The 13,472-nt window shown below is 40.1% G+C and overlaps 1 protein-coding gene across 6 annotated transcripts in view; it reads right to left on the bottom strand.

The window, feature by feature from the left end:
* Positions 1-1,027: 1,027 nt before the first annotated feature.
* Positions 1,028-13,472, bottom strand: part of ctbp2a (C-terminal binding protein 2a) — a 112,818-nt gene continuing 100,373 nt past the window's right edge. For all 6 annotated transcript variants that reach the window (XM_088917527.1, XM_088917523.1, XM_088917524.1 and 3 more), the window contains 5 exons: positions 12,909-13,123; positions 10,561-10,691; positions 8,881-9,008; positions 8,350-8,467; positions 1,028-3,460 (listed from right to left, as the gene is read on the bottom strand). In XM_088917527.1, the coding sequence (XP_088773653.1) occupies positions 3,280-3,460; positions 8,350-8,467; positions 8,881-9,008; positions 10,561-10,691; positions 12,909-13,123 (773 nt within the window). In that variant the 3' untranslated portion in view covers positions 1,028-3,279. The remainder of the gene's footprint in view (positions 3,461-8,349; positions 8,468-8,880; positions 9,009-10,560; positions 10,692-12,908; positions 13,124-13,472) is intronic.

The raw sequence follows: 13,472 nt of genomic DNA, 5'->3' as shown, positions 1-13,472 counted from the left end.
TGGGACAGCCGCTATAACTGGTGGTGGACCTCGGGATAACACACTGCTCCAGAATTTCTAAAGCAGTGCCCAGGGATGGTGAGCAGAGATGCTGGCAGCGATGAAACCTAGGTCCTACTTCCTACCATGAAGTAACTAGAAGTCTGTTTGCGAGTATCCAGGTGGTAAAATGTCACCATCAGCATGTTTGATCTGGTTTACCTGACGTGTTCTTGATCAAATCGACTCAGCACTTTCATCCTTCACCTGCTGTGCTGTGTTATGGGAATGCTGGTGGACAGCCCTCACATCACTCATGTGGGTGCAGTCCTTCAGGGGTGAATGACGTGTAGCCTAACCTACAGGTATACTGCAGTGGGATGAAAAGCACTTTGTAAATGTAAGGAATTACTCATATATATAGAAAACATTAAACCTTAATTAGAAGTATATATCCTCAATCTGGAAAATGTCCAAGAATGTGAATAAACTATACAGACGTTCCCTAAAAAAAAACAACCTTAACCGGGACAGAGCTGAAATCTGATCAAAGACTCAAAGTCGTGAGCCGCTGGTGAAACCCATGGTAATCCCAGAGCCCAACCCAGGAGTACAGGGCTCAAGGCGAGACTACACCCAGCACACGTGCGCACACACACAATTTAGAGACATTAATTAACTGGCAAATCAACTTGCCAGCATGTCTTTACCAGGTAGGAAAAATCCTACGTGAACATGAGTAGAACTTGTAAACTCCACACGGAAGGCGCCCTAATCCAGAACAGAGCTCAGCACAGCGACACCAGCCAGCTGAAATAACTAAGCTATGAAAAAAAAGAGAAATCTGCTGTTCAACATCGCTTTCATTGGCTATATCCTATTACACTCTAATCCTAACTACAATCATGGCTTTAAAATGAAAAATCATGCCACTGGCATGCTTTCTTACAGTCAAACCATTGTATGCTTCATCTGGATCTAAACAGAAACAAAAAAAAACATTTAGTGGAGGAAAATGTTGCATACAAGCATTCATTAACGATTCCGATTTCAGAAGTGTATTTTTTATTTGAACTGCACTGAATGCTAAATGTTCACCTTGTACAATAAACAAATACAAATACTCACACTAAAAACAAATAACGCTGGCAGCCATCTCTTGCTATTGTTGGGACACTTAACAGGTTTTAGCTATCTCTCACCGAGTGCACCATGCACCCAGAGGCTCCAACAGACCTTCATCAAAACAAAATAAAAGAAACGATGGTTCACAGAAGACTATGGTTATAAGAACATTTAACTAGGCAATACAAATCTAACAGGACTGCAAAATTTTAAACACCAAAAACGTGATGTTATATAAAAATACCACAATGAAGAAAAGAGAAAGGGCAGGGAGAAGAGAAAATATCATGACATTTTTTTTTCCTTTTCAGATACAATTTGGGAAAAAAAATCTGCAAAAAGTGTTTTCCTGAGTCAGTAAGAAATCCAGTTTGCTCTAACCCTTTCCAGTCCACAGGATTGGGCCAGAATTTTCAGTGAAGAAACACGTCTGTGATTTTAAAAGCTCAGCCAGCAAATCTGTAGAAAACCTGGAAATAATGTAACCTGCTGTAATTTCAGTGTCACAATTTCGATCAGTAAAGACAAAAGCATTTAAAAGTCTGCCCTTCTAGCAGGACTGAAAAAGAGATTCAAAATATATGTCTGAATCAGTTTCTCACTTGCTGTGTACTTGAACTGCCAGTGCAAAATGGCACCAGGACAGGTGCTGCACTTCAGCGGTGGATGAGGTGGATGCCCTCCTATATGTAAAGAGCATCGAGATCCTTTGGGATGAAAAGTGCAATATAACTGCAAGGAATTATAGGTTTGGTGAATCCCCAATGTTTTGTTGAGTATGTTTCAATCAGAAAAACCTGCACCAACTTTATAAGAATTCATGTTGAAAGTGGCTCCTAGAATTAGTGGCCTGGGTAAAATAAATACTGCATTTGTGTGCTATGTAACACTGACAAGGGATGCTGGGTACATAAATACAAGGTATTGAAGGAAAGTTTGTAATCATGTAATTGCTACCTAGGTTGCTACATTTTAATCATGAAAATGTTCTGTATAAAAAAAACACCTGTGAATCCATTGCCATCATAATCTGAACTGCCAGACTATTGCATTTACAACGTTTGGATCCTCTGAAGCATTTACTCTTCCTAGTCTGAAATATAGACTAGCCATACAGGACCTTAAGCAAGAAAGCTTGTGGTGTACCCAAGACACCTGCTGAGTAGGCACAGCAGGCTAGCACATCTTCTGGAACTGCGAAAATTGAATTCTTATATTTACACGTCCTTGTGTTCAAAACTAGTTGTGATGTAATCCATGCACAGACATTAACCGCTCTGTTTTCTCCAGGGTTTCAATCTGCTGTCAGATCTTTCAGAAAGTCAACATTATTTTCAACATTCAGTGGACGCACACCTCCTGCAGAATGCAGCACATTTCTGCTATACTCGGTAGCGAAGGTGTTGTGGGCTTATAGGATTTTTGACTGGATCTCAACTGTCGCTCTTGGCTGTACTCTGGGTGACCCTGAGCCCTCAGTTCTCCGCACAGCAGGTGGAAGTGTGAAAGACGGTTCCTCACTGTGCGTTTTCCGTGAGGCAGCTACAGTCTCAAAACTGTTGGGGCAAGGTTCGAAGGTCAGGCAAGAGTCTAAGTTCACTCTCTAGATTGCTGCTCCGGTGAGCGACTTTTGTTTTCCTCCTCTGTTGAGCTGATAAATATATATATCTTTTTAATAATCATTTTATTTTATTTTTTCACATTGAGGAACAAAAGAGACGTATTCCATGTCCGGGGGTTCAAAGATAAAAGCAAGGAGAAACATAAAAACAAGGTTAAGTGACGTGACGGTGGCGCGGGGTCCTGCGGGGTGAGCTGGGCAGAGCTGGGTGGCGGGTGAGGCACACAGGACGTCGCTGCTCCTCTCCGCTCTCTGGCCAGTGAGCCAGGTAGCAAGTCCTCCTACAATGGGAAGATGGGGATGAGGGTGCGAGCCTCCCTGCAGTTTGCACAGCAGTCCCGCCCTCCGGCACAGTATCAACACTGGAACATCCAAGAAAACTGGCGTTTATTTCCAAATGAGAATAAAAAGTTTGACGTAGAACAACAACAAAAAAAAAAAATCGAGTACAAATCCGTGGAACATGTCGCCGTTCCCAGTCCTGTGTGGCGGCAGGTGTGTTCACTGTCTCTTGGTCCCGGGTGTGTGTTGGAGTGAACGCTGTTGCTCTGGTGCTATTGCTCAGTTAGATGCTCTCTGTTGTCGCCGTGCTTTGAAGGCTGGTTGGGTGAGGGTGCTTGTGAGGGGTGTGTGACAGCGGGCAGGCTGTGAGGGATGGGCACGCCGCCAGGCACCATGCCCTCTATTGCCCCAGGGATCCCTCCTGGAGGCACTCCCACCACACCTGGTGGGTACCTGCAGAACAAGGGCAGGAGGGCAGAACAGGCAGGGTTAATGCAACGTGCAGACAGTCAGAGCCGGATCTGAGTTTTTCGCCCTCAAAAGCTTTCTTTTTAAATTATTCATTTTATCTCTGACAACCTCCTGAGGACACTGTTTCTTCCAAATCGTAATTTAATACTAAAATTCCCTTATATAATTAGTTTGCTCAATTCTCCTTTGTCTACCCCTTTAAAATTTAATTTCCTACAGTTAAAATGAATGTATGGTCCTATGGTCAGCAGATGACATTGTAAATCTATTGGTTTCCCTTGTATATCAAAGCATTTCCCCTTGTATTTTCTCATTCAGAAAGCACTGCATTAATTTTCTAGTGCACTGCAGTAGTTTGGACTCAGGGAATTATGCTTCTATTTAATATAGTATCCAACACCCAGAATGACTGTGCCCAAAATACATGTGCTACAAGATGGGTATTGCTTTGACTTCTTGCAAAATTGCAGCAGCAGTGAGCTAATTCTACAAGGAAGGTAAAGGTATGCTCTGTAAAAAACAAAATATTATTGTTAATGTTTTTATTTTAGGACATTTAGAGTTACAAAGTAACTGTAAACTTAAAAAATATCCTAAGCCCTAATTTATTAAAGGTCAAATATATAAAGCAGAGAACAAGCACACCTTTAGATTGCTTACAAAAGCAAAAGGAAAAAAGAGATGATCAAAGGGATTGCACAGCAAACACTTAGGCATGGTGCTTCACTTCAGGTTCTTTAAAAGCTGTCTTAACAGCCTGTCTGGGGTCTCTCAATCATCTACATAAGCAGCAAGCAATTGGTGTAAAAACCTAATTCATTACAGTTCAGTTAATTTAATTTAGTATGACTGCAAAAAACACCAACAACACTGACATTCTGAAAATAAAGTTAATATGGCCCAGTACTGGAGAAAATGTATCATTTACTTGAAGGAAATTTCTCATGTGAGAAAAATGACCTGTTTATTGGCAATTTTTAGATTCCAAATTTTACAGCTAAAACATGCTGCTTTGAGCACACTTAGCACCCCTAGACAGGTTATTTTTCATTGTGTTTTTCTGAGTGGTGGGAGTGGGGATATTTCAGTGCTTTAAAGGGGTACAGCAGGTTATGTCCCTGTGCAGTTTTCTATTTTATTTCATTGCACATTGTCATAGGGCCGATCTCAGGGGACCTCCACCGTGTATCTTGAAAGCTAGTAGGCCGACTATATTTTAAAAAATCTGAGTCCACCATTAAAACAAAAAGATGTGAACTTTCCGGAAGCAAAATTTTCAAGAACAAAGTGGAATTTAGCCAGAACATCAGAATTAACTGCTCTTTTGAACAGGGATCTTTAACAATCAAGTAGTCAAGACCTCAGGTCACTTTATAATCTCCTCCTACAACACAGTGTCCTGTATGGTGTCCTTGGGATACTTGTTTGAAAATTATGGTTCAGAGGGAAGAGTGAGACCTACTGGTCATCAACACTACACAAAATAGAAACCTGGTTTATCTTAGAGGTCTCCCATTCCAGTACTGACCAGGCCCAGCCTTGCTTAGTTAAGAAGATCTGACGAGATCAGCAGGTGTTCACCGAGCTGTCAATTCTGAAACATGAAATGCAACGTGTATGCAATGAAAATGATGACCTGAGCACTACAGCCCCTGGAATTTCAGGCCTTGCAATTAATCAACAGTGACAGTGGTCTGTCTATAATATTCTGAAACATACAGAGCATGAACAAAATAATGGGAACACTTCACAAAAAAGGACTTGTATTTTTAAGTAACTAATTTGCAGTTAAAAGATTCTATGTTTCATAATCAATACTAATCACCAATATGTTTCTGCTATAAAAGATGTCTTTAAAACAATACTTTAATATGTGAGTTCCTGGAGCAAATTGAGAGATCTAACTGATTTTCAAAGAGGTAAAACAGTTGGTGTTTCAGTCATAGAAATGGCAAAATTATTCAATGTGTCAAGGGGATCTGTGTCAAAAAGTATGCCGGTATACACCAAACTAAGGAAAACAGGGAAGAGGTACAGTGGTATCAAGTCAAAGCTCACTGACAGGGATAAATGGACACTTAAGATGATAGTTGCTAAACATCACAACAGCCTCAAACATTACCACAGAATTGAAGCTGGATGGGATTATATTTGGAGAAGGCCAGTGGAAGCCTTAGTTTAACCCACACTGCCTGTTCCCAACTGTTAAACATTGTGGTAGAGTTGTTATGGTATAGCCAGACATCTTCAGGGAATCACTGAGTCTAATTACTCTGCGTGGTAGTATTACTGCCATTTTAGGCAACTAGGTGCCTAAATATATTCTAAGATTATAACGCCCCCATACGCACTGCTAAATGGATTCAAGAGTGGTTTCATGAATACTAGTATGAAGTCAAACACCACCCATGGCCTCCCCAGTCACCAGATCTAAACATCATGGAACCTTTATGAGAAGTAGAATGCAGATTAGATTTCCACCTTCTTCAGCTCTCAAAGAACTGGAGGCTTTTCTTCTTGAATAATGGTCCAAAACCACACTAGAAATAGTTCAAAACTTGTATGACTTGTAAAAGTTTCCTAGAAGAACTGAAACTGTTCTGAAGACAAAGGACAGCCCAGCTCCTTATTAGTTAATACATATTCACATATTGTTTGGTGTTTCCATTATTTTGTCCACTACCTGTATTTGTCATTAGGTACTGACACTGGTCTATAATGTGCTCTATTGTGGCTGGATTTCAGTAGTGATGCTGGGCTATAATGTGTTATATTAATTAGAATAATGTGCAATTATTAATTATTATAATTTTTATTATATTGTAACTGCAATTCAGTAGCGGCACTAATCTATAATATATTTATATTGTAACAGTAATTTAGTAGTGACATTGGTTTGTAATATGCTATATAGCTGAAATTCTGTCGTGGTCCTTGTCTATAATGTATTATATTGAAACCGTGATTCAGTAATGACACTGGTCTACAATGTGCTGTACTGCAGATGGAATTCAATATTGGCACTAGTCTAAAATGTGTTGTAACTTGTAATTCAGTAATGGCACTGATAATGTGCTGTATTATAACTGTTACTCAGTGACATAGGTTTATAATTAGTATTCCATATTTCCAATTTATACTGTTTATCAGCAGTAAATTACCACACTTGTTAACTACCATTTTTCATTATTTTACAGATTTACCTAGCAATACCTATTTCACATTTCACTCAAGACACTTTTACTGGGTATTCATTTGTATTAAATGCCATCTTGATAAGTTTTGTACCACAGATCTGAAGCAGTGTAATTCTCAAATATAAAATTCACTCCATTGGTTTGAATTGGATTGGAGTCAGATTAAAACTATAAAATTGTGTCATCATTGGCTCACATAAATAGCAGTGTAGTGGACTGTGAATGATTAATGTGGAGCTGAATAAAATCAAAGACAAAAAAATAAAAGATGGTTAGAATGCATAAATCCCTGCAGAAGAAAAGAACTGTGCTGAAATACTGTGAATGTAACAAGATAAATAGCCCATATCATGAGCTATTAACAGGAAATTAAAAATAACACTATATTTTGCTCTTTAAAGATATATAGAAACTGTTTAATCTTGTGTATGAGGAGTTAAAAAGTATGTAATAAACATTATTTCCCTTGACATTCAATTAATTTTTTATTTCTTCCTTTTTCCCCAAATTCAACCCAGTTTAGTGTACTATAATGCATTGGCATTTTATTGTAATTGCTATTGACAGCAATAATTAAAATATTTAATTGTATCTGTAGTTCAGTAGCGATAGTGATCTACAAGGTACTGTGCTGTAACTGCAAAGTCTGTAATTTTGCAGTTGTAATTCAGTGATAGTGGCCTGCAATGTGCTCTACTGTAGTGTAGTTCTCCAGCAAAAAGATTTCTTCAAGTACTTCAAAATCCCATGATCAGTAAACCCTTTTCGTTATAGCAACGTTCAAAAGGGCACATCCCAGACTAGTATAAAACACATGGAAACTTAATAATTGCAACCCTGACATCAATAAAGAAATACGAACTGTGGTGCAGGGTAATATATCTTCATAATCACAGCATGTCGTTAAGAGGAAATATGTTGGCTTTGCCATTGGGATATAGATATTGCTTAGTCTTCAGTGACTTTAGCTCTTTTCCTATATATTATGTTTTAAACTGTTTCAAATACACCGTGAAGAGAATGAAAAACTGTGAGAAACACAAAGGACATAATCTGCTCTTTTTGCACTCCCCTTATCAATCGACCAAAACACAATGGGACTGGGCTGACAAGACCTTTTAAAGCTCAGCTCAGATGGGCTTGTTTCTGAGTAATTACCTTCTTACGATTTAGGTTAATAATTTTTCTTGGTAACCAGCAGTTGCTAATCCTTGTAGGATATGGTTCACTCTGCTGTGTGGAAAAAGCAGTTCATTTAGACACTGAAGTAGGAGGCCTAAAACTATTTAAATTGCCTATAATTTGCAGTAACAACTCAAACAACCAAGCAATTCTTAAGAACACAAAACTTACCAAAAACTCTATCAGGAATAAGAAAGAATGTCTATAACCTTACTTTTCATTTCTAAATCTGGATGTGTCCATTTACACTCCTAACTTATCGAAAAGAAATGTGTTTAACTTTTGAAAGTCTCTCCTTCTCGATTTTACTGTACGTGGTGTATTTAGATTTCTTCAAGTGCGGCAGACAATATTTTGGTCTATGGGAGATTTGGAATCAAACGTGGACAAACACTGATGGACTAAAGGAGCTCAGAAAAGGAACAGAAACCCTCTAAATCAGCCCAGCCTAGGAATAATATTGTTTGCAAGCACTGTGTCACGGTATCCTACCTGTACGCGGCACCATTGAGCTCAGGATGAACTACTTGCTGGTCCATTACCGACCAGGGTGCTGTGGTGACGAAAAATTCTTTGTTGACACAGTTTCTCAGACTGTCTGGGATACGGCCTGGGGAAACACAACATTATTTCAACCATGCACAATCCGCTATAAACAATGAGTTGTCAGTAAAAATACCACTATTTCACTTGGTCTATCCCACAGAATATTTAAGTTAAAATTATTTTTCAGTTACATTCCATCTAAAAAGGTCCTCCCTTCCAGACCAAATTGAGGTGCCCCCAAGTCTTTTAAAAACTAGATGAGCCAGATAATAATGACAAAAGGTATCAGCCTGGTTTTAAAATAGCTGTTTTTAAAACCACAATTCAAATGTGATATCTGAGGAAGTTCTGTTGAAACAGGGTGGCCAAGCAGTAATGCCAGGTGCTTCTTAGCAATGCAGGTTACAATGAAAACAAACCCAAGGTACAGGATATTTCTTTTTTTTAAGAGCGCAAGGAGAGAAAGGGAAGTTCTACCTGTGATAGCTCTGCGGATCTCTGTAGCAGCTGCCTCCCTCATCTCCAGTGATGCCTGCTCACTGTACCAGGCAGTATGTGGTGTACAGATTAGATTGGGTGCGTCTTTCAGAGGGCCCTGGGCAAAACTTAATGAAGATGAAAATCAAAGTCAGACAACATCACATCAGGAGCCACATCTTACATCCCTGCCTGGCTCTTAAGAAGACCACTGTAATTGTGCCTTTGGTTGCTCATTTTTCTGGTCTGTTTCAATGTTCTCAGATAAACACTGAGGTGGACACAAAAGAAAGATTTTTTTTCAACAAGTCACTCAGCAAAGATTTCTGCCGTCAGCTGTTTATTGTGTTCCAACTCAGTGGAATGTCTGAAGCCAATGCCCTGGAAAAGCAAGAGGTCTTAAGCGAGAGAGTCCTGCATGAGCTTTAGTAAGGTGCTTAACAACAGAAGAGTCCAAGGGACACTCCAGCTTCCTTCCTATTAATCTCACATCCACTTATAGAAGCTCCTGGTAGTGTGTTTGAAACGTATGGCTTTAAATATCAACTGGGGCATATCAACTGGGGCATTGGTCTGGGATAAGAAATATTACAGGATAAAGTAATGGTGCTTGAGGTGTCAGCAGTCCTTGTTATTGGCATTAAGCTAATGGCTCCTATTTGTGCGGCGAAGTCTGTCTGTCTCTGAAGAATGGATTCATTGATATTCCCAGAAACTGGATTACAGCCCTTAATCGTTTACTGACAGTGTTACTCCTCTCTCAGAGGTAACACCGTATGGTTCCCATGCATTTCAATGACTGGACTCTCTATTAAACCGGAAAAGGGAAAAAGACACCTTGTCCCACAGAAGATTCAATATAAGGATTATTACACCTCTCTTCAATCAGGGCCCCAACTATGTCATCAGCAGTGTGTATTACCCTCTGCCTTCCTGTGACAACCTAAAAGTGCCTTTTGTGCTGGACCTGTATTCACACTCATCACACACACAAGTACATTCCGGAAATCTTACTTCATAAAGCCTTATGTAATCAAAAATGGATTAGAACAAATATTTTTCTCTTCAGCTTCTACTATAGTATTATTTAATTCCAGAATGGATTCTAATTAGAACTTTAGAATTGGAATGCATGGGATCTACGTTTTGGTGGTGACAATTAGGTTTTACAACTAACTGCACTGACAACAAGAAAACATGTTTAATGAACTATGGGTGTGCTGTTAATAAACTCTTTTTCAGCATTTTTTCACTGCTCTCTGTTGCTGAGCTACAGCTAATTAGACAGTTGTTATGTGTCAGTAAAGGTGTAGGGCCAGCTCGGTGAGGGGGTTAGCTCTCTGAGTAATATTCAGCATTTATTTGCTACTAAACTATTGTGTTCTCCTAACAAGACATGGACATCAAGGTTTAAAGCATCCCATATAAAATGTTTCAGACCCTTTAGAGCTCTTTCAGTCAGCCAAAACATTTTTTAATTAAAAAAAAAATCCCATTCTTCCATTTTGTACAAACTCGAAGAAAACTGCACATTGCAATTCATCTGCTGTGGAAGAAGCTATCTGTTTCCAGTGACTATAAAGACCCTGTTTTTTTGTGTTTATGAATGTGCAGTTTAGTGAATTTAGTGCCGGGGCGAGCGACCTTTGAATCTGGCCCTGTGTCTCCAGTCTCCCTCACCTGAAGGGTTCGGACTCATGGACATCCAGCGCCGCTCCCCGTATCCTGCCCTCCTTCAATGCCTGAGCCAGGGCCTTCTCGTCTACCAGTCCTCCTCGCGCCGAGTTCACAAGGAACGCTCCCTGGCGCATCTGCAGAATGGACAGAACAGTGAGAGGCCCTGCGGGGCTCTGGACTAGTCCCTGCTCTGCTGCGTCATTAAGAGCTAACTTTCATGCTCTGTACTAGTTACATTTCAGTCTCTGAAAAGGCCCCAGTGCACACCGTACAGTTGATAAAGTTCACATTTGTTTGATTATTCACATGTATGTTCGAAGTGTGCCTACATATAAAAGGCCAACTAAGAAAGGTAATCAAATCAGTAAACAAAGAACTTAAGGTTATTCTGAGGGTGTAGCTGAAATCTGGATCGGTACAAGGTATCTAGAGTTCTCTTCCTCCCAGGCTAGGTTTGAGCTGCATTGTTCGTGCTACCCAGTTCACTATGTGTCAGGTTCAGCAATATATAATACCAGGACTACTCTCTTTCCATCACTTTATACACACAAGGGTGTCTTCTATGAGTCACAGCTACACTTAGCAGAGTGAACATCTTTTAACAAACTGACGATAAACAGAATGCAACAAAACATTATGAAAAAAACACAATGTACGCCAAATATACCAAAAGAAAAAAAAATAAAATCACTTGGGTGTAATCCCTTAAACTCAAGAGAAGTGAGTAACTAGGGCATGAAAAACATTTATTCTGCCGAGCAATGTTTCATTGTAACCTGTAAAATCTCTGCACAAAGCCCATCCCTGTAGGCAGTTTCTGAACATTTTTTCTGATTGGCTGGAAATTGTTCATCATTATGATTCCACCTCATATTTTAACAATAAATAAGGCACTTAAATTCAATACCTTAAAATAAAACCTACTGATAATAAAGCATGGTGCAACACAACCCACAGGGGGCAGTGTTGGCCAAGACAGAATCACAACAGATCCCCTGAAAAACTATCAAAGGTGAGCTACTGTTTTCCAGATAGTTTTGAAAGGTCATTACCAGATAATGTCTTACTCAAATATTGCTGTTGTAATACTGTTTTTGATGGTTAATAAAATATCAAATGAGAGAATGGTATTCTATACATTTTTTTTTTTAGTTTTTTTAGTTGTCAATTTGGCCCAGAATAAAATCAGTTTTACTGTCTTTAGTAGAACAGTGGAAAACTAAAGCTCAAACCCAGCAAATACACGGATATCTGATTAGTATCCTAAGGTATCCATATCTATTAATGCATCTGTAGTTGTACTACTGATATGTCTGGAGGTTGCTGGATCAGATGCGAATCAATAATTATTGATTAATTCACCACATCTGTTTTATTATAAAAGTGTAAACTCCGATAAGTTTGCACCATGAAACCATTGCTTTCATTACCACTAGGAACGCAAATTAGCTGTTAGGTGAGCCGTCCCCATCTCATATTTGTTACTACTCATTACTTATTACTCAAAGAAAATTATCTTGATACAGGGATAGGTGGTTCTCTGTTGTATCCGCAGTCCAGATGGGAAGAAAGAATGATGAAATGGTTCTCAGCCCTGGTCTTGGTGGACCACTGTGTCTTCTGGTTTCACAGGCTAATTAACTTTTTTTCTGTCAGAGGTGTGTTTTTAAAGTGTTCTTTCTGTTTTTAAAAAGCCAAAAGAGGACTGTAATTGGTACAGGCCCTGTGGTAATTAATGAGTTATAGGATTCATTCCGGTTAGCTGAAATACAGCCAATTGGATTTGGACAGAAGGACTGAGTCACTGTGGGCGTGTCTGATGCAGTGCCATTTACACCTCGGTCTGTTCATCCCAGATTTCTCACCTGTTAAGGGCTGTTTCATCAGAAATAAAGAAGCAAATGCTTAATTAGCGAGTTGAGCAAAGACTGCATAAAGGTCAGTTACTGGAAATAAAGACTCAGTGCAGAAAAAAAAGTAAAACAAGCAAGCTGATCAATTACATGCATCAATTAGCACTAGCGATCAAGGTCCCAGCTGGAATGAAAACCAGCAGACGCAGCAGTCCCTCAGGACTGGAGCTGAGAACCGCTTATTTAAAGGAAGCTGAGTGTTTTTTTTCCCATGCAGTTGCGGACACGAACAGTTGGTTCTAAGTTGAAAATTTGGTGGGTGAAAATACATATGCTTGCTCTCATACTCTCACAGAAAAAGTTGCAGTTGTGTAGTGTGTTGTAAACACTGTAACTATACATGCTCATGCCCACTTATTTACTGCTGCACGGAGGCTGTGGATGAACAATTTAACAGGGGACCTGGCCCGGCGCTGTGCAAGGAGCCCCTCGCCCGACCTGTTTGATAGTGAAGTCGTTGATCAGGTGGTGGTTGTGCTCGTTGAGGTTGCAGTGCAGTGAGACGCAGTCGCTCTGGTACAGCAGGTCTTGGAGGGTGTACACCCGCTGCACTCCCAGAGAGCGCTCCAGCCCATCCTGCAGGTACGGGTCGTAGAAAATCACGTTGAAGCCGAACACCTTCGCCCGCACGGCCACCGCCTGCCCCGTGCGCCCTGCGCAGACAGACAGCAAGACACCCATCATGCCCACAGCCGCAGCTACACCAGGCCCGAAAATGTGTCCGTGCGTCCTGCGCGTGGACCTGCGGTCACAGTGAACGCTAAAGCTAGAGAACCAACTATCAAAGTCCTGTTGCATCCTAAAAAAAACAGCTTTTAGAGGACAGAAATACTCAATGTAATAAAGCCATTACTTTACTAGTGTGACTGTCATCTTCTTAAACCTTCTTTCAGACCCGAACATTAAACGTCCCGCCATTCAACCCTTCAATCTCTAAGCTCATGAGTTTCTGCTCTCAAATGAAATAACGCCTAGAGGGGTGAACTGTCAAAATCACTTACC

This window comes from Atractosteus spatula, chromosome 5 (assembly GCF_055471065.1).
Source record: "Atractosteus spatula isolate fAtrSpa1 chromosome 5, fAtrSpa1.hap1, whole genome shotgun sequence".
Lineage (NCBI taxonomy): Eukaryota > Metazoa > Chordata > Actinopteri > Semionotiformes > Lepisosteidae > Atractosteus > Atractosteus spatula.
Note: the sequence above shows the minus strand (reverse complement) of the source record. Positions and strands in the feature narration are given on the sequence as shown.